We start from the raw sequence: 20943 nt of genomic DNA on the forward strand, positions 1-20943 counted from the left end.
GCCTCCTTGCAACAAACAATACAGACAATATACACAGTTTGTAGTGTTATATTTCAGACTATACTTGTACAGATGCTGTTACAATTGATGTGCTTTCTGGAAGTATAGTTATTCTCTGCTATTTAAAAGAATAGCGCTTTTTAAAACAATAGCACTGGGCCTCTTCAGATCAATCATTCATTTTACAAAGCGTCTTTATTTTGTTAAGTTGTCTAGAACAATAATAAAGCAGTTTTAAAAAAATAAGTCTAATAATTTGAACATTCTATAGGCATTTATAGTTATTGACTTACCTTCTTGCAGCAAACAGCCTGATTAGCACAAGAAAAAAAAACTGACTCCCAGCAATTTGCCACATGAAGCAAACAGCAAGTTTCACTTTCAGTTTCTCCCGATCATCAGCTGTTTCAGGCTGCAGGGATTGCTGTAGCTTATTGAAGCCTCCGCAAGCCCCCGTTTGCTGCAAGAAGGTAAATTGCTGAGAGGCAGAGGCCAAAGGGTTGGGGCCGGTGGGTGAGTGGGGCTACATTCAGTGTATAAGACACACCCAAATTTTCATCCTCTCTTAGAGGGGGAAAAAGGTGCATCTTATACTCCGAAAAATACAGTAAGTTAATATTTGAAGCTCTAAATAGGAGGTTACATATCCCACATTTCTATGGGACACACCAAGATGTTCCCTATCTGTTAGATTCTGCCAACTGCAGTGTTAAGCGACCATAAGACAAGTCAATTTTGACAAGTGCACCCCCAAAACTAATGAATCCTAGTTAATTACTTTTTCCCATTTTTAGCAACCGGAGATCATTTATAGCAACTGACCCTTACCTTCTCCCCGGTGGAATATGGCAAGGGTCCCATCTGCCAGAGCCACAAGAACTCGCCCTTTCACATGCCTAAATAGAGAGACGAGAGAGGAACATAGTTTTTGAAGTTACATGTACAAAATTTTTGAGGTGGAACGGAATGATGTGTATTTGAAAGTTCTGCAGTATGATAACCGTAGAAATTTGGCAACCTAAATATCTTACTTTTCAGTGAAAAATAACAGCAAAGTTCGCAATAGCAGTAATGCAGGGTATAATCTAGCTTTTTTGAGATTGGAGGTGGTATGTAAGAAACCAGCCAGAATCAGTCAGGTGAGTGTAGAAATTTGATAGATAGAAGAGAGAGAGAGACAGAGAGAGGGACAGAGAGGGAGGGAGAGAGAGAGAGAAAGAGAGATGAGAGAAAGAGAGAGAGGCAGAGAGGCAGAGAGAGAAAGAGAGAGATGACAGAAAGAGAGAGATGAGATGAGGGAAAGAGATAGATGAGAGAAAGAGAGAGATGAGAGAGAGAGCAATGAGAGAGAAAGAGAAATGAGAGAAAGAGAGAGAGAAAGGAGAAAGAGAGCGAGCTGAGAGAAAGAGAGAGATGAGAGAGAGAGCAATGAGAGAAAAAGAGAAATGAGAGAAATAGAGAGAGAAAGGAGAAAGAGAGCAAGCTGAGAGAGAGATGAGAGAGAGAAAGGAGAGAGAAAGGAGAGAGAGATGAGAGAAAGAGAGAGAGAGACTAAATGCAAATATGCAAGCTATGATTCTTTTCACTTTATTTTAACAAGAAATATCATCCATCATTCCATACATATTTATCCATAAAAAAACCAAATTCATCTTGTCTACTTACACCAAACTTAGTACTGAATCCTTCAACTTGATGGAATGTAGGCACTTCTTCCAGTTTGATACTGCTGAGTGTACATACAGCCTGGCAGGAGGGAATATTAGACAGGATTAGGTTGACAGTAGAATGGCAGCCTCTGGATAATCTTCTTTGAGTTCAAAAGCTAAACAGGTTTGGGTCTGGTTGGAACTCCGATGGGAGCTCCTTGGCAAAAACCTCGGCTATAAGCCAGATCTGACATTGAAAAAAAAAGTTCTTAGAGTAAGCCAATGGCAAGTTGCCAAAAAACTACAAAGACTAAGAAATTGTCACAAATTGAGTCAACAAGAAGGTGAGCTTGCTTTTTGCCTAGTTAACACTGGGGTTTTTCAAATAGAGCAACTTTAAGATGTCTGCACTTCAACTCCCAGAATTCCCCAACCAGCATGAATTAAAGTCCATGCATCTTAAAGTTACCCAGTTGGCTTTTATTCCTAAGGGGAGACTAGAACTCACAATCTCCTGATAACTGGCCCAAAGTCACCCATCTGGCTTTCATGCCTAAGGCAGGACTAGAACTCACAATCTCCTGGTGATTGGACCAAAGTCAACCATCTGGCTTTCATGCCTAAAGTGGGACTAGAATTCACAATCTCCTGGTAGTTGGTCCAAAGTCACCCAGTTGGCCTCCATGCCTAAAGTGAGATTAGAACTCACAATCTCTTGATGATTAGCCCAAACTCATCCATCTGGCTTTCATACCTAAGGTGGGAATAGAACTCACAATCACCTAGTGATTGGCCCAAAGTAATCCAGCCGGCTTTCATGGCTAAGGTGGGACTTGAACTCATGGTTCAACTAGACCAAAGTGGCTCTCCCACTGAGATCTGATGGCATTAGTAATAGAAGGGCTGTGAAAACAAAGCCTGAGATTCCTACCAGCCGTTCTGTGCTCCAAGCCACATGGTGGGGGCGGCACTGGTGGTAGCACCCACTGTATTGCCATTTGCCTCTTGATCTGGCACTGCCATGCTCGATTCCGTTTTTGGATGTCCATTCTCACTGGCAGAAAAAAACATCCCTTTTTAAAGTGTCTGGTGGTACAGGGGGAAAAATGCTTTATACAGGTAATCCTCACAATTGGAACCAGAGTTTAGGTTGCTAAGCAAAGTAGTTCTTTAGTGAGTCATGGCCGATTCTATGACCTTTTTGCCGTGGTAGATAAAGTGAATCATTGCAGTTGTTATGTGAATCAAGCGGTTGTTAAGTGAATCTGGCCTCTCCCACTGATTTTGCTTGTAGGAAACCAGTTGCAAAGTTCGCGGATGGCTATCGGGTGACCCTGGGATGCTTCAACTGTCATGAATAAACTACTCAAACGGTTGTAAGTTGAGGATTACTTATACCTGGCCAAGCTTTTGTCAGAATATTCATGAACCGGCAGAGACATGGTAACAAGGTCAGCCAATGAATAAAGGCTTAGTAGCAAGATGGGAGCTGAAACCGTTTGGCATCTAGGTGTGGCTTAGCTCTGAACAGAAACTAAAAGAGAAACTAAAACTAATTCTCAGTATAGCCTGCCGGTGTTTGAACCTGCTTACAATCTCTCCCCACTACCACGTTGGAAGAATCTGCTGTTGGTATTGTACATTTATTCATGTGTTGTTATGTCTATAAAGAAGTTAATGAAACCTGCTGAATCAGTTATCTCTGTGTGTTCTTTCTGGATTGGATTTTTGCAACAAACTCTGACAGCTTTGACCTTCTTTAACATGGCATTCTCTATTCCGCAACTGAATGCCCCTTTTCCATCTGTTCTAATTCGTTGCTGAGATCCTGGGACTTTCCAGGACAAGGACAAGCAACTCCTCTTTTACCTGTTCTGCCTTGCAGGTGCCTGAGCTGGAGTCGGATCGGTAAACACATGTTCTGTAAGGGGCCCAGTCCGGACGGGGGCTGGCTCCATTTCGTTCACACCGTTCTCTGGCACCTCCGTGGCTTCGGTGGCCTCCTCGGTGGACTGGGACGGATCGATCCTACCATTGCTGGTTGCAGTCACTTCATCTAAAGGCAGGATGGTGACATTAAAGATGAAGGAAAAGATGAACAAGAAGAGTGGTTACTTTTAACAGATATTGGTCCAGCAATTAACAGAGAAAATAGGCCCCAGCTCCCAAAAAAACACATCATAAATTTTAAAAGGCAAAATCATTCAGAGATGCCGGGAGTACTGTAGGATATAAATTAAAAAAATTAGAGTTGGTCACCTAGCCAGCTAGATGTCTAGACTGGATTTGGCATTTTTATCTAACTATCAAATCAGATAGGCCGATGCGATTATCTGTTCCCAACAGTGTGAAGGGACAGCTGCTAGATCTTTAGCTGATGTTGGCCTTTATATGTCAATTGCTAAACAAATAATTCCCCCACCACTGTCAAACCATTCACTAAGGCTGCATTAACTATTACTATTAGTCTTCTCATCGTTCATATCACCCATCTCCTCCCACTTATGACTGCAGGACTGTAACTTTATTGCTTGTATCCTTACAATGTTGTTTCCTGATTGTTTGTTTGTACCCTATGACTATCATTAAGTGTTGCACCTTATGATTCTTGACGAATGTATCTAGCCTTTTAATGTACACTGAAAGCATCTGCACCAAAGACAAATTCCTTGTGATGTCCAAATACACTTGGCCAAAAGAGAATTCTATTCTATTCTATCAAATTCTGCCTAAGAGGATGTTGTAATGTATTAATATAGCATGCATGCAGATCCAAGCGGGGAGGGGGGGGGTCTTTTGCAATTGACAGGTGGGGATTTATATTATTATTAAAACAATTTGGTAACTTGAAGGAAAATGAAAGACGATTTTAATTGTCATTTAATGGGGTTTCAACGAAGAAAAATAGAATCATTACTGAATTCCGCTTGCCAGTTAGAAAGATAAAAATCATATCAGAATACTGATAATCAAAAAGCACAATCTACTGCCAGCCAATATTTATCCTGAATATTTCAATGGCCTTTCCCCCCGCTTCACTAAGATTATCCTGATTAAATCCAAACTCAGGGGATGGTTAGCTTAAACCCTGTGGAAGTTCAATTAGTCATTTGGGTTCAATTAATGGGTATAGTTGTCTCTTGCTTTCTTTTCCCCTCGATAGGCAGGAGACATTCATAATTTTATCCATGTGATAGTTCTGGACAGCAAGATTGTATTAAGTACTGAGCTATTTGAGGAATCTATTTTAATTCTGTACAGTTAAAGTCCTTCTAGTGAAAGAACCGTAAACAGGCTTAATTAAGTAAAAGCAAGATGAGAAAAAAAAAACCAACTGCCCTTAAAACATTTGGAAACATACTTTGTCCTTTATCCAACACGGGGGTGTCTCCACGGGAAGAGCAATTGCTACTAGGAACATTGCAACGAGTTGCGCAGCCAACTAAAGTGATGCCTGCTAAGACGCCATCTGTTCCCGAAGATTCCTCAGGATTCAAGTCCCTTTCCAGAAAGATTTCTCCAGGAGGATAATCCGTATCACAGGCCGCTGCAAAGATAGCAGGAGCAACAGCACTTAAACTTATATACCGCTTCACGGTGCTTTACAGCCCTCCCTAAGCGGTTTACAGAGTCAGCCTATTTGCCCTCAACAATCTGGGTCCTCATTTTACCCGCCTCGGAAGGTTGGGAGGCTGAATCAAGCTTGAGCTGGTGAGAATCAAACTCCTGGCAGTGAGCAGAGTTAGCCTGCAATACTGCATTTTAACCACTGCCCCCACTAGGGCTCCTAATAGCAATAGCAGACTTATATACCGCTTCACAGTGCTCCCACAGCCCTCTCTAAGCGGTTTACAGAGTCAGCCTCTTGCCCTCAACAATCTGGGTTCTCATTTTACCAACCTCGGAAATATGGAAGGTTGAATCAACTTTGAGCTGGTGAGAATCAAACTCCTGGCAGTGGGCAGAGTTATCCTGCAATACTACATTCTAACAACCACTGCACCACCATGGCTCTTATGATGGGGAAATAGAAGGCTTCAAGATCAATGAGGCACATCCATGTGAAACATTATGATTGGTATCTTAGACTAGACTGTGTTAAAAGCAACCTCCTTGGTATCTTAAGTAATCTTGGCCACTGGAAGATAAGTGGACTTCAACTCCCAGAATTCCCCAGCCAGCAGGCAAGGTCAGTGTGTCACATCCATGGAAAATAATCTCAATGGTATTTTAAAGGTTTGGCAAATACTGTGAATTTAGCCCTGCGTATCACCACTTTTCCAGACAAAATACCCATTTAATTTCCAAAAGATTAGGATTTATATTTGGAAACAAGTGAGAATGGAAGTTACTTCATATTCAGGTTTTTAAAAAATCATCTCATCTCATAAGACAGGGTCTTATTTTCTTTTGACCCCCCAAATAAGCACTTGGCCTTATTTTCGGGGAGGTCTTATTATTCTTGAGGTGCAGGAGGTGGCGAGTGTGGTCACCTCATGGCTGCTGCTGTGTTGCAATATTTTCGGGGAGGGCTTATTTTCGGGGGAGGGATTGTTTTAGTGCATGCACTCAAAAGCTCAGCTTCCTGCGCATGCATTTAAATATTTTGGGGAGGTCTTATTTTCAGGCAACAGCTTATTTTAGCGCATGCACTCAAAAGCCCAATTGGGCTTATTATCCCAGGAGGGAAAACAGGGTTATGTCTAGCCAAACCACATTTAGGCTTGGATAAGATGTTAGTGGATAAGCTAGTTTCCCTTTGACTTAACAATACAAGTTTCCCTTGTGAAACTCTAAACATCATAACGACTAGGTCTTTTTCCCCCCAAAAGGAAAACTAACAGACACTAGATACCAAGTCCCAGCCTCCATATTAAATTTCAACCTTGCCCATATTGTGCTTTATGGAAGTAGAGGAACAGATTTTTTTTAATGAATGTTGATTCTAGACTGCTACGTTATTCTAAATATACCTCTAATGAATTGCCAGCTTTGAAAGAAACCATTGAACATTTATGGACCAACGCAGCTTTATCCACGACAGGGAATGACAAGCCTTTGTAAGCCTCCCAGAGTGGCCTTGTGGTGAGATGGGTGGCAAATAATATTTTTTTAAAAGAAGTCCCCAAGATCTGTCCTCACTTGCCTGGAATGCTGGAGATGCACAGGACGTGGGCGTTGCAAACTGTGAAATGATCCACCACCGTTCCTGGTTGGTTGGCATCGATGATAACCACTTTGCTAGTAGATAAGGTGCTAGTGAGGATCCAGACTCTACTGGATGTGGCATCCATCTCATGTAGTTCTTTGGTCTGCAAGGAGGCAAAAGGTAACGGGCACATGGCTGGGTGGAAAGCGAAGAGTGGGAAGTTGCACACTGCATCAGAACATCCCTTCCAGGACATAAAATGCAACACGACTTTATCTTTCAGGAAGATATTGCTTTGTACTAATTATCCAGCCTAAAAAAAAATTCAAATTGTTTTATATGAATATATAAAGCTCTGGGGGAAAAAAACCCGAATGCCTACACAAGGGGTCGGCAACCTTAAACACTCAAAGAGCCATTTGGACCCGTTTCCCACAGAAAAGAAAACACCGGGAGCCACAAAACCCTTCCCGCGCCTGACTATTTCCTCAGCGACCACAGAACTAACATATGTAGTTGAATTAAACATTTATGTTTTCTTCTGAAACTTTTCTTTCCTTGGATTTAACCATGGTTGACCTACTGGGGGTTGAAAAACTCAATAAATCACGCGCCAGCGGTTGTCGCACATTGGCAGTGGTGACGCATATTTTGAGCAACAGAGAGCCGCAGCAGAGGGATGAAAGAGCCACATGCGGCTCCAGAGCCGTGGGGTGCTGACTCCTGGCCGACACATATGAACAGAGTCAGCTGTTCGCCCAACCTTTTTCTTCTCTGGAGAGGTGTGATTGCTCTTCGTATTCTCTCCTTCCGTCTCTCGATCACAGGTTAGTGGGTCACATCCCGGATCAGGCTTTTGACCATTTGCAACCTCCGGTTCCACTCCGGGCTTCCAGCCGGTCAGATTTACACCAGCTGCACACCATAACTGTTAACGGAAAGGAGAAAACATGGGAGATCTAATGCAGGCTTTTTTTTCTCCTGCACCGGTGGGCCAATACGTCCATACTCTGGGGTTCGCAACAATGAGAGGAATAGTATCACAGTGAAATGCTTGAAGAGGGGACATGATAGAGGGGATGTAGTAGCAGCGTTCCAATATCTCAGGGGCTGCCACAAAGAAGAGGGAGTCAAGTTATTCTCCAAACCACCTGAAGGCAAGAGAAGAAGCAATGGGTGGAAACTAATCAAAGAGAAAAGCAACCTAGAACTAAGGAGAAATTTCCTGGCAGTGTGGAATGGCTTGCCTTCAGAAGTTGTGGGTGCTCCATCACTGAAGGCTTTCAAGAAGATACTGGACAGCCACTTGTCTGGAATAGTAGAGGGTCCCCTGCTTGAGCAAGGGGTTGGACTAGAAGACCTCCTAGACCCCTTCTAACTCTTATTCTGTTATTCTATTATTCTGAGTCAACCTATTTTCCAAAGCACCTGAGGGCAGGACAAAAAACAATGGATAGAAACTAATCAAGGAGAGAAGCAACTTAGAACTAAGGAGAAATTTCCTGACAGGGAGGACAATTAACCAGTGGAACAATTTGCCTCCAGAAGTTGTAAATGGTCCAACACTGGATGTTTTTAAGAAGAGATTGGACAGTCATTTGTTTGAAGTGGCATAGGCCTGTTCATATTATGGCACAGGGTCTCCTGCTTGAGCAGGGGGATGGACTAGAAGACCTCCAAAGTCCCTTCTGATTTTATTCTGATTGGTTGATAGATGCAAAGTCTTCTAAAAGTGTGATTTTAAAAGAGTGATTCTAAAAGATTTCCACCCATCAGTGACCTGAAGGGTGGAAATCTTCCCACTGTAAGAAGGGGAAAAATTGTCAATGATTGACATTACCTTCATGGTAGGATCCTTCTCCACTAGGGGGCGACAGTAAACAGGCACAGGGACATTTTTCATCCGATTATCTTCTTGGCCACCGTTGGGACTCAACTGTTGGGGATGAAGAGACAGCACAGTTCATTCTTGACACACAGCTGTGAGTTTCTATGGCAAGAAAGTTGCTGGAGGTTTTGGGAAATGTTGATTCTCGTCATCTTCAGGTAAGAAACTTAACCAGGTGAATTGTACTCCCATCTTACTAGAGGGATAAATGGAAGAAAATTGACCAAAGAAGTGAAGTTGCTATTTTAAATATGCTTTCTAGTAAGCTCCACTGAAGGAAGTGGGATCCTGAACCACCACCATTAGTAAGTATGGACTGTACATTGCTTAAAATAAGGAAATAATGAACAAAACATTAGGCTATTATCGAAGTCCAAAATTTTGTGGTTTGGCAGAAAAGCATGATCTTCAGTTTTGCCGTGTTTGAACACAGAATTTTGCTTTTGGAGCCCAAATATACACAAACACACACACTTATTAAATCAACCTGAATCAATCAATCTATTTCAAAATGAAGAATTTTTTTTCCACTGAATTTTCTGGACTGTATATACAGCCTGTTAACGTGGAGCCCTGGTGGCACAGTGGTTAGAATGCAGTATTGCAGGCTAACTCTGCTCATAGTCTGGAGTTCGATCCTGACCGGCTGAAGGTTGACTCAGTCTTCTTCCATCCTTACAAGGTTGGTAAAAGGAAGACCCAGATTGTTGGGGGCAACATGCTGGCATTGTAGATAGTGCTGTAAAGCATTGTGGGGGTCGTATATAACTCATCTGCACCTCTATGACTGTCTGGTTTGGCTCTGCAACCCAACAAAACAGACACAGACTTCAGACGATAATTAGAACTGCAAAAGAAATAATTGCTACCAACCTGTCTTCCATTGAGGACTGGACGCTGCATGAGTAAAAAAGAGGGCCGTGAAAATATCTACAGACCACTCTCATCCTGGACACACATCGTTTCAACTCCTACACTCAAAATGAGGCTATAGAGCACTGCACACCAGAACAACTAGACACAAGGACAGTTTTTCCCCCGAACGCCATCACTCTGCTAAACAAATAATTCCCTCAACACTGTCAAACTATTCACTAAGGCTGCATTACTATTACTATTAATCTTTTCATCATTCCTTTCACCCATCTCCTCCCACTTATGACTGTATGACTAACTTTGCTGCTTGTATCCTTATGATTTATATTGATTATTTACTAGTATGATTTGATTGCTTATTTGTACCCTATGACTATCATTAAGTGTTGTACCTTATGATTCTTGACGAATGTATCTTTTCTTTTTATGTACACTGAGAGCATCTGCACCAAAGACAAATTCCTTGTGTGTCCAATCCCACTTGGCCAATAAAGAATTCTATTCTGTTCTATTCTATTCTATTCTATTTTGTGCTATTGCTGTTACAATCATTTATAATGTACTGTATTGAGAGTAAAGGATTGGGAATAACAAAAAGGAATCAGTGTGGAAAGGGAACAACGCACTTCCTGCCCAGAAGGGCTCTGCTGACACATCTCCCTAATTGTCACATCTTCCTGTCCAAGGAACATTGTGCTTCAACCTCAATAATACGCAGGCAAACAATCGATACAAACTCAAGGTAAACTGCTCCAAACTCAATTGCAGAAAATACGACTTCAGCAATAGAGGGGTCAACGCCTGGAATGCTCTACCCGACTCCGTTGTTACATCCTCAAACCCCCCACAGCTTCATCCTCAAACTGTCTACCTTGGACCTCACCCCATTCCTAAGAGGTCCATAAAGGGGGCATGCATAAGCCCACCAGCATGCCTTCTGTCCCTGTCCTACTGTCCCCATTTATCTGTATTTACTTCCTTTGTTCATGTTTATGTTCATACCTCTATTTGTTATCTTGTACATGTTTGACAAACAAACAAACAAACAAGAATTACCTGTTTGTATTTGGCTGGCAGGCTCCACCCACAGGCCTGTAAGCGGCCATCATCATTACGGACGTGTTCGCGGACTTGACGGTATTGCTCTCGCTTCTGCTCACGACGTGCCGATGATGTGCAGTCACTGAAGAGAGAAGGATCAGGAGGAAGACAAGGAGAGACCATGAGGATGAGGAAAAGTCCCACAGCAGTAGGCAGAGGGGGGAAAATCCAGTACAGGAAGTCCTGTAATTGAGCCTGTCCTTACCTTTCACGGTCCTAAAGCCCGCCGTCATTTGACCAACCTGATTTTATCTTTTATTGCAGTGGTCGTTAAGCCCCTTTAAACCTGCATGGACGGCAGATGGATCGATGCGACTTCCAAGACAGAAATATCTGTCAGGCCTGCAGCGGTTCCTTTAAGAATCTTTCGCCTGCCACACTCTCTCTTCTAGCTTCATCTTTAGTATGCGTATTCATTAAGGGGGGGGGAATAGCAAGGGGTAGAATGTGTTGTTTTCAAAATAAAAAAATCCTTTCTAGAAGCTCAAGGTTCTTCTTTGTCTCTGCACCTTTGCACCTGACCGGAACCAGCTGGGTGGAGATGCCAGCGTGGAAAAAGAAGATTGGACCATGTGATGGATTTGTGGGTGTGGGGACAAGATCATGAACCTTCAACTGGGTAGAATCCCAGGAAGTTCTTCAGAATTGGGATTCCACAGATGATTGCCAACATGTCTGTTTTATTAAATTGGAACTTTAAGGATAGCTCTGCCTTGGACTCTGATTTAATTCTACATGATACTTGGAACGCTGACAATATCCCAATAGCAATAGCAATAGCAGTTAGACTTATATACCGCTTCATAGGGCTTTCAGCCCTCTCTAAGCGGTTTACAGAGTCAGCATATTGCCCCCAACAATCCGGGTCCTCATTTTACCCACCTCGGAAGGATGGAAGGCTGAGTCAACCCTGAGCCGGTGAGATTTGAACAGCCGAACTGCAGAACTGCAATCAGCTGAAGTAGCCTGCAGTGCTGCATTTAACCACTTCGCCACCTTGGCTCTTTAACTAGTTCTTTAACTCTGCCCTAGAATTTCCTGCCCAGCAAACTGATCAGCAGCAGTCACGTGCCAAACTATTTAATTCAACATTAACAGGCAATATTTTAGCACTCTTTGCATTTCTCCCAAGAATCCAGCATCTATACCAGTGATGGCGGACTTTTTCAGCACCAAGTGCCCAAACCGGAAAATATGCATGCACCAAAGTGCCAGAAACCTGAAGGACAGATGGTCGGTGTGCATGTGTGTGCTGGCCAGCTGGACGTCAGGTTTCTGTTGCTCTGGTGCACATGAAGACCAGCTGGCACACGCCGGAAACCTGGAGAGCAGTTGGCGACGGCATGTGTGACTCTGCATGCCACCTCTGGTATGCGTGCCATAAGTTCACCATCACGGATCTATGCCTTTCATGCATATCGTGGACCTCACCCCATTCCTGAGAGGTCCATAAAGGGGTCGTGCATAAACGCACAAGCGTGCCTACCGTCCCTGTTTTACTATCCCCGTTTATCTCTATTTACTTCCTTTGTTCGTGTTTATGTTCATACCCATGCTTGTTATTTTGTACACGGTTTGACAGACAGACAAACAAACAAACAAAAAACAAATATTATTTGGGACTAGATAAAATTTCCTCTCTTCTTTGCAAACCTATTCCTCTGTGTACATTATCTAAATGCAATATTAGTAAGAAAAATTAGCTTTTTTCCCTCTTTTTAAATGTTCTGTTCTGCACTTAAATCTAATAGGAGGAAGTGGGTGATGTTTATTTGTTTAATAGCATATAATAAACCATAATGAACAATCTCCAACAGTGGGCTTCTAGCCAACTGTGGAACAGGCAAGCTCTGCTGACATCCTATCAGCATGAATTCTCAAAAACAGCATGAGGTTGGAAGAACCTATTTTCCAATCAAACAAATATTATTAAAAAACCTAAGCTTTACGAATTATGTGAAAGTTTGTTTTTTAATTGACACCACTCCCCAAAATAAAACTTCCCCGGATAATAAGTCCAATCAGGCTTTTGAGAGTATGTGCTAAAATAAGCCCCCCACCCCAAAAAAATATTTAAACGCAGCCGGTCCATGCCATTTCCTTGAGAAGGAAGGGGGGAATATGCCCCATGCACCCAGTGGCGGGTTCTGGATCCTGGTGCAATCGGTACAGTGCAACGGTGCCTGCCGTCCATCCCATGGACGTGGAAGTGCCAAAGAGCTCACATACAGGTAAGGAGGGTGGGAGGGCAGGTGGGCCCTCCAAGCACCGTACCAGAACGGTACCCGGTGCTCCCGGCAGGCACCGGTACGCCCGTACCAGGGCATACCACCTGCAACCCACTACTGCATGTGCCCTACATGCACTGCCATCCACGCGGAACAGCCTCATGGAGGCCACTCCCACAAATCCTAGCTACCGCGCCCCTTCTCTTAGTGGCAGCCGCAAAAAGAGCAGCAGGCCCAGCAATGCTAGGGCTGGCAAGAGTGTGCCAGAAATAGAGACAGAACTTCCGGCCCTCCCTTATACACAACGCCCATTCATTGCATTGCTGAAAATCTGCTATTACACAAAGTTTGCTGATAGGTGCATAGCTTACAATAGCTCACGGCACTCAGATCAGGTCAGCCCAGCATCTAACGAACAGAGAGAGAGCTAACAGTCCTTCTGGCTCCCTCTTATGGCCGATTGAGGAAAAACAGCAACCAATCACATTTTACAGTATGACTTAAGGAAGCAGATACAACATTGTTACATGATTTATATATTGCCAACCCAACCGTTAGAATTATATTCCTAACAAGGTGATCCACAAGCCGCGGGCCAAGGTCAAGGGGCTCCTGCACCTCCAAAATAATAAGACTGCCCCGAAAATAAGATCAAGCTTATTTCGAGGGTCAAACGAAAATAAGACCCTGTCTTATTTTGGGGAAAACACGGTGGGCATAAATAAGACCCTGTCTTATTTTGGGGGAAACACGGTGGGCATAAATTATGCTATCGTATTTTTCCCAAAATAAGACCCAACTGGAAAATAAGCCCCAGCATGCACTTAATAAAAGCCCTACCGCGAATATAAGCCCCAATTAAGATCATCAGCTAGGTGGACCCATTTGGTACCGTATTTCCCCCACCAAATAAAGCTCTAACCAGAAAATAAACTCTAATGTGTCTTTTGGAGCAAAACTTAATATAAAACCTGGTCCTATTTTCGGGGAAATACGGTATCAGACTCCTCCTGGTTTTTTTTTTTTTTTGCTACCCTAGTTTAACTCAGTTCTTCTACAAAAGCCCCCAACTGCTAAGGAGCCAAACTTACTCATCTGGGAAAAACTCAAGAGTTCGGTTCCCAGCAGAGATTTGACACAGGGTGTGACTGCGACGCTGGCTTAATCCAGCTGCTGTGGGAGATTTGTAGTGGATGTTGACTGATGGGTAGCTCCTTTTTGCTGGTGGAGGGCTGGAGGAGGAACTGAACAATCGGCTGAAGCTGGGGAGGGAGAGAGAATGCAGACAGAATAAAGGCAAGGTGTTATGAATTCCAAATCTGGCACATTCCCTGCTCAAAACAGGGCTTGGGCAGTGTAGGTCTTCTTTGAAGCTCTTCAAGGAAGCTTCCCAACTTGCTTGCTTAGGCATTGGCAGATGCTGTCTTAAATTAGCACCTGTATTTTAAATGCAAACTAGGAAATAACCATCCACGAAAACTGACCTGTGCGAATCTTTGGTTTATTAACTGTGTATACTCAAAATAAGCAGAGAACCTAACCCATTATCAATAAGAGAAGATGATTTGCACTTGACGTCATTCCTCCTCAGTCTTTATTATATGCCTACATAAAGGTTGTTAGAACCCTCCTTAGGAGAGCAAAGCCTGAGGCTTCTCCCCAATGCTATTCAGGGAGCCATTTGCAAAAAAAAAGGCTGCTGTCAGGGTTTTAAGGGATGCCTTAATTAAATCATGAGCCTCGAGCCAAGCTTCAAAAGAAATCCAGTTATTTATTAGGCGCTTATGTCTGCAATTACCCAAGAGAAGGCAGCTGACCCCACATAATTTACAGAGCCCCAGTCATGACCCTGTGTCCCCCTCCACCCAAGGTGAGTCATTAATCACATTCGCCAATGGGGCAATTTCACGGGTTGTAGAGACCACTCCCCTCCAGCCGCTGTAAGTAACCCTGGGATACAGCTTTGAGAGAGGTAAGTCTGGAATGTGCACCTGTCTTTTGCTGCTGTGCCATTTCATTGGTTTCCCATCCCTCCTTTTCTATGGCAACTCTAAAGCAGGCAAGGGATGCTTTGCGAATTGACAGCTGCCTTTACAGATTATAAATGCCAAATAATTTGGATACTATACTGCAAGAATATCCTACGCACCCGAATCTCTTTGCTGAACATCTCACAAGTAAGCACTGCTACTTACAATTGCCAAATGGTGGATTTTTTCTTCTCTTGAACGGAAGGATGTTCTCGGGAGGCTCTGCAGATGAACAGAAATGGAAGATTCAGAAATGGCAGATGGCAAAAAGAGGTATTGCCTATCCTTCCCTCACTGGGTAGAGTCACACATTCAGCTGATTTTCTGGTGGTCACAATGACCCTTCCCGCTGCTATTTATTCCTTTAAATGCCTTGCCTAAAAGAAGGAGGTAGCCTCACTAGATGTGCAGGTGTAAAACATCTCCTCTCCAAGTACAACAGTGTTTCTCAAAAACTTGGCAACTTTACTGGCTGGGGAATTTTGGGAATTGAATTCCACCCATCTTAAAGTTGCCAAAGTGGAGAAACACTGAAGTAGAGGATCAAAAAGGAGAAAATTGGGACAAGAGCCCAGTTTGGCATCATTCTCTGCTGAATTATATCATCTGTATGTTGTGTTTCACCTTATTGATGAAAGTTTACCTATGGCTACCCGCTGACTAGTCACAGCCCCCAACGTAGCACAGCTTGACCAACTAAGAAGTCTATATCCCCACAAATGCTACTTTCTATTTGCAACTTTCCCAGACAGCTTCTGACAAGCCAAATCAATGGGGGAAGCCGAACTTGATTAATGATGGCATAATTCACTTAACCACTGCAGTGATTCACTTACAAAGGAGGTCGTAAAATCAGACGAGGCTCATTTAACAATCACCATGCTTAGCCATGAAAGCTCTGGACCCAATCGTGGTTGTAAGGATAAGAAATACTTGTAGCTCAGTTTCGGCAGTTATGGAAGCCACTGCTTGCTTCAGATACAAATCAGTGCAATGTGTATAGCACTAGCACCTAGACTTATATACCACTTCACAGGGCTTTTACAGCTCTCTCTAAGCAGTTTCACTGAGTCAGCATATTGCCTCCAAAAATTTATTGACCTCGGAAGGATGGAAGGCTGAGTCAACCTTGAGCCAGTCAGGATTGAACTCATGGGAGTGGGCAGACTTAAGTCTGCAATGCTGCATTCTAACCACTGCGCACCATAGAAGGGAGGGAGGGAGGGAGTAAGTAAGTAAGAGCAATAGCACTTAGACTTATATACTGCTTCATGGTGCCCTACAGCCCTCTCTAAGAGGTCAGCCTCTTGCCCCCCAACAATCTGGGTCCTCATTTTATCGACCTGGGAAGGATGGAAGGCTGAGTCAATCTTGAGCTGGTCAGAATCAAACTCCTGGCAGTGAGCAAAGTTATCCTGCAATACCGCCATTAACTTTTTTTTTTTAAAAAAAAACCTCACCCACCTCTAATACTGCAACCGGAGAGGCTCATGCTCACCTGATCATCTCCGTCCACCGGACAGCCTCCTGCAGTTCCATCAACCTTTCTTTGTACTGGTTGCGTTCCATCAGGACACGAGCCATCTCCACCCGGGTGAAGCGCCGTCTCTGAGCAATGGGGATGTTGTCCTGCAGGGGGGAGGAGGAGGACTTCAACCCACGGGAAATGGAAGGGGAAGGAGATTAGTACAACACCAAAGAAGGAAGTTAAAAAACATCAGTTCCCTTTGACTTTTCTCTTAATCCCACCCTCCCAGGAACGGATTATTACTTGTAGGTTCTGAAAATTTGCTCCAAACCTATTCGGAAGAAACTAGCATTTATTTAACTACAAATTTAACTACGAGGCAGAAATGTTTATCTATCGTGTTTCCCCAAAAATAAGACAGGGTCTAATTTTCTTTTGACCCCCGAAATAAGTGTTTGGCCTTATTTTTTTGGGGGGGGGTGTCTTATTATTTTTGAGGTGCAGGAGGCGGCAAGTCACCTCATGGCTGCTGCTGTGTTGCACGTCGCTGGGCCTGCCCCTCTTTTTGCCGTGGTCATTAGTGTGATAGAAGTGGCGCGGTGGCTAGGGTTTCAGGAAAGCCATCAAGTAAGGGCATGTGGGGTACATGTGGCATGTTTCCCCTCACTTTTGCCCCCTCCAACCTTGCCTCCTTACCTCGTGTTGTTTGTGGGGCAAGCAACCAGAGGAAATGGTGGGACCGGCTTCCTGCATTTGCATTTAAATCTTTTCGGGGAGGGCTTATTTTTGGCTGAGGGTTTATTTTAGTGCATGCACTCAAAAGCCCAATGGGGCTTATTATCCAGGAAGGTCTTATTTTTGGGGAAACAGGGTGTTGGCGACCATTTTTTTTATTTTAGAGACAAAAATATTTCAGGAGACTTTGGCAGATTCTGTTTCCTCCTCTAGACCACACCAATCAGGTTGTTTAAAAAGAGGTCCAGCGGTTTTATGGAAGGAAATTTTCTCGACATAATTCCTACTAGCCCAACCAAGAACCATCAGCTCAGCAAAATCTTAAGAAGAAACAGAATGTTCTCAAAATCCATGGAATGGAATATTTTGCACCAACCTACTTAACAGATTCTTCTGCAAGCTAATATTAACATCCAGGCTTAATTTCCTGTCTTCAGATATTAGTAAGAGTTAGTGGGTTCAAATTAAATTAAGTTAAATCTACCCACCGAACAGCTTTAAACACAGAGGAGGGATACTTTGGGGGAAATGGGATGAAATGCTGAAGGAAAGACTGTTTAAAGCAGTAGACAGAAGGATCTTAACTGTGATAGAAATAAGGACCTTAATTTCTATACAGCTATGGCTTAGATGCAGCTCAGGTCCCCTCCTGTATCATATGCTCATTCTTATCCATGCATTATATTCAAATGTTGAAATATCTAAAAACAATTTCACAGTTTGGTCTGATCAAGGGTCGAGGCGAGAGTAGCATGATTGTTTTATAAGCGCTTGCAACTTAGCACTTATTATGTCTTCTTATTCCATCACAGGTGAGATATTGGAGATAATTTTGCATCAGAAAAAGAAAAAATGCATACATGTGGGTAGAAAATAACCATGTTAAAGAGAAGACCGAAGAAACATGCTATTAGTACACAAAATTAAATCCAGCCTTCTTAGGGCATTCATAGGTTGTGTGAATTGGATATTACATTATGGTGCATGCAGTTTACAACTATTTCACATATATTGTTGGTGTTTTTGTAAAGCCACTGACTCTTCTGCAGGAGGCAGTATGAGACCCAAAAAACAAAGAAGAGGAGGAGGAAGGATTAACTTTTAAAACACCCTCCTTTAACTACTATTCAGCTTTTCTAGAACAGGGGTGTTCAGCTCGATTTCATTGAAGGCCACATCAGGATTGTGTGTGACTTTGGGGGGGGGCAGGGTAGGCACGGCCAGGGTGGGTGTGGCCAGTTCAACATCACTCGGGTCGGGGCTCCTGCGGCAGCCCAAAAACTCTGCCGGCGAAAACAGGCTCCCGAGCTCCATTTTCGACAGTGATGGCCTCCTGCAACCCTCTGCCAGCGAAAATGGAGCCCGGGAGGAACGCACGCGGCCCTCGCAAACTCCGTTTTCATTGTTTCTACGGCAGCCCTGCAGGCCAGATCAAAACACTCTGCATGCCAGATCAAAACACCCTGCGGGCCAAATCAAAACACCCTGCAGGCCAGATCAAAACACCCTGCAAGCCAGATCTGGTGCATGGGCCATGAGTTTGACACCCCTGTTCTAGAGGGAGTCTTCCTGGTGTTTTCAATACACTCAACCTATACAGTGAATGTCATTCAGGAATGACTGGTTGACCAGTTACCAATTCTCATCATCATGAGACTACACTCCACCACAGTGACTATGGATATGGCAATGCTCCCATGTACATGCGCAGTGACATCATAATTCCAGGGTCATTATTCAAGGAAATGGAAAATAAAGACCCTCCCTCCCCCAAATCCCCTCATTCCCTAGGCATTTTAATAATGTAATATACCAATTCTGTACAGAGATAGCCGCTTACATCCTCCACCTCTTCTTTGGGTTCTCGGCGGGCAACGATCACCTCCGATTTCACTCTGGAGGGGAAGAAGAATGAAATTTATGAAACAAGTCAGAGGTGGGTTCCTACCAGTTCGCACCTATTCGGTAGAACTGGTTCGTCAAATCTACTGAATCGGTTAGAAGAGGTTCCACCAGTGGACCAGGAAAGCAGGCCACACCTACAGAAGAGATTCCAAAAAATTTTGAAACCCACCACTGACACACACACACACATACACACACAGCGAAAAAGAGAGAGAGACAGACTGACTGACACAGAGAGAGAGAGAGAGAGAGAGAGAGAGAGAGAGAGAGAGAGAGAAAGAAAGAAAGGAAGAAATAAATAAATAATAAAAAAGAGTGAGAGAGAGATGAAAGAAAAAAAGAAAAAAGGGACAGAGAGACAAAAGGAAGGAGAGAGAGAGAGAGAAAGAAAACACATGGCCGGCAAGCCCCTCCCACCAGGTCACATAGCCGGCAAGCCACTCCCACAAAGGAGGCCACACCCACGAGTAGGTTCCAAAATTTTTTGAAACCCACCACTGAAACAAGTCCAGAGGTTACACAAAGGCAGAACAGGAAAAAAAAACTATTTCCAATCATCAGATAGGCTGGTTTCTTTCCTGTCCCCCAAATTTAAGAAAAATTAGTAGACGTCTTTGCATCGTCTTGAGAATAGTCGGAAGACAGGAAGTGTCTCTTAGGAAATTAGACTTATTTCACGTGCTTGCTAACAGATAAAGGAAGGAAGGAAGGAAATAATGAGAGTGAGGGAAGGTCTGAGGGAAGTCCTGCCTTGGCACTTGGCCACCACAGGTGCCCCCCAACCTGAGTGACTTTGAGCTGGCCATGCCCACCCCAGCCACGCCCATCCCGGCCACACCTATCCAGGCCTCCCCCCAAGGTCAAACACAACCCCAATGAGGCCCTCAATGAAATCGAGTTTGCAGATGGCACACTCACTTTTTAAGCTCTTCCTCCAGTTCCTTGATGCGGGCTTCCATCTTGGATTTTGCCTGCTTCGCTGCTTCCAGCTCTCCTTTCAACACCTCCTGTTCTCCGGTAAGCTGGTCCACTTTTGCAATTAAGTCATTCTTCACAATATTCAAAGCATTTCTACAGCACGGCAAGTCATAGAAAGAAACAGAAATATATTCAGCCCGAGACTATGGCTAGCATCATAGGAAACACTTTTAGGAAAAAAATGTCGATCGGTAACATAAGGAAACAATGGGATATCGTGGAAAGTCATAGATAAAGCATAAGGTATTTAAACTAAATCCTGAATCTTAATTAGTTGGATTCCCTTTGTCCCAAGCTATCAATGCTACGGAAATGAACAGACTCCAGTCTTTCTTAACCAGGTTACTAAATTGTCAGCTATTTATTTATTTAAAAGGTAAAGGTTCCCCTCGCACATATGTGCTAGTCATTCCAGACTCTAGGGGGTGGTGCTCATCTCCGTTTCAAAGCCGAAGAGCCAGCGCTGCCCGAAGACGTCTCCGTATCATGTGGCCGGCATGACTAAATGCCAAGGGTGCACAAAGCGCCGTTACCTTCCCACCAAAGGCGGTCCCTATTTTCTTACTTGCATTTTTTACGTGCTTTTGAACTGCTAGGTTGGCAGAAGCTGGGACAAGTAACGGGAGCTCACTCTGTTACGTGGTGCTAGGGATTCGAACCTGAACTGATGACCTTTTGATCGAGAAGCTCAGTGTCTTAGCCACTGAGCCACTGCATCCCTTATATTTATGATTTATAATATTTATTATATGCTAGTATGGCAAATATTATTAAGATTTATTTATTTAGCGTATGGCAAGTACATGGACTTATAGTAGCTCAAATGTTAATGTCCAGTCCACCCAGCAATTCAAGGACAGAGTGTTCTAGGTTGAAAAAAAAATCAGACATTGGGCCAGTCTAAGCTCTTGATGGACATTGGGACACAATGTGGTG

The 20943-nt window shown here is 43.5% G+C and overlaps 1 protein-coding gene across 15 annotated transcripts in view; it reads right to left on the bottom strand.

Moving 5' to 3' along the window:
- Positions 1-20943, bottom strand: part of MAPK8IP3 (mitogen-activated protein kinase 8 interacting protein 3) — a 70366-nt gene that overhangs the window by 11247 nt on the left and 38176 nt on the right. For 6 of the 15 annotated variants that reach the window (XM_087729377.1, XM_087729369.1, XM_087729375.1 and 3 more), the window contains 14 exons: positions 19948-20100; positions 18938-19019; positions 16420-16571; positions 15087-15143; positions 13983-14153; positions 10619-10745; positions 8639-8734; positions 7562-7726; positions 6796-6961; positions 5011-5196; positions 3519-3705; positions 2581-2703; positions 1666-1746; positions 829-896 (listed from right to left, as the gene is read on the bottom strand). In XM_087729377.1, the coding sequence (XP_087585503.1) occupies positions 829-896; positions 1666-1746; positions 2581-2703; positions 3519-3705; positions 5011-5196; positions 6796-6961; positions 7562-7726; positions 8639-8734; positions 10619-10745; positions 13983-14153; positions 15087-15143; positions 16420-16571; positions 18938-19019; positions 19948-20100 (1814 nt within the window). The remainder of the gene's footprint in view (positions 1-828; positions 897-1665; positions 1747-2580; positions 2704-3518; positions 3706-5010; positions 5197-6795; positions 6962-7561; positions 7727-8638; positions 8735-10618; positions 10746-13982; positions 14154-15086; positions 15144-16419; positions 16572-18937; positions 19020-19947; positions 20101-20943) is intronic. The other 9 variants (XM_087729378.1, XM_087729372.1, XM_087729376.1 and 6 more) reach the window with 3 other exon arrangements.

This window comes from Thamnophis sirtalis, unplaced genomic scaffold, assembly GCF_051295495.1.
Source record: "Thamnophis sirtalis isolate CommonGarterSnake01/CBP01778 unplaced genomic scaffold, rThaSir2_p1.2 scaffold_14, whole genome shotgun sequence".
In the NCBI taxonomy this organism is placed as follows: domain Eukaryota; kingdom Metazoa; phylum Chordata; class Lepidosauria; order Squamata; family Natricidae; genus Thamnophis; species Thamnophis sirtalis.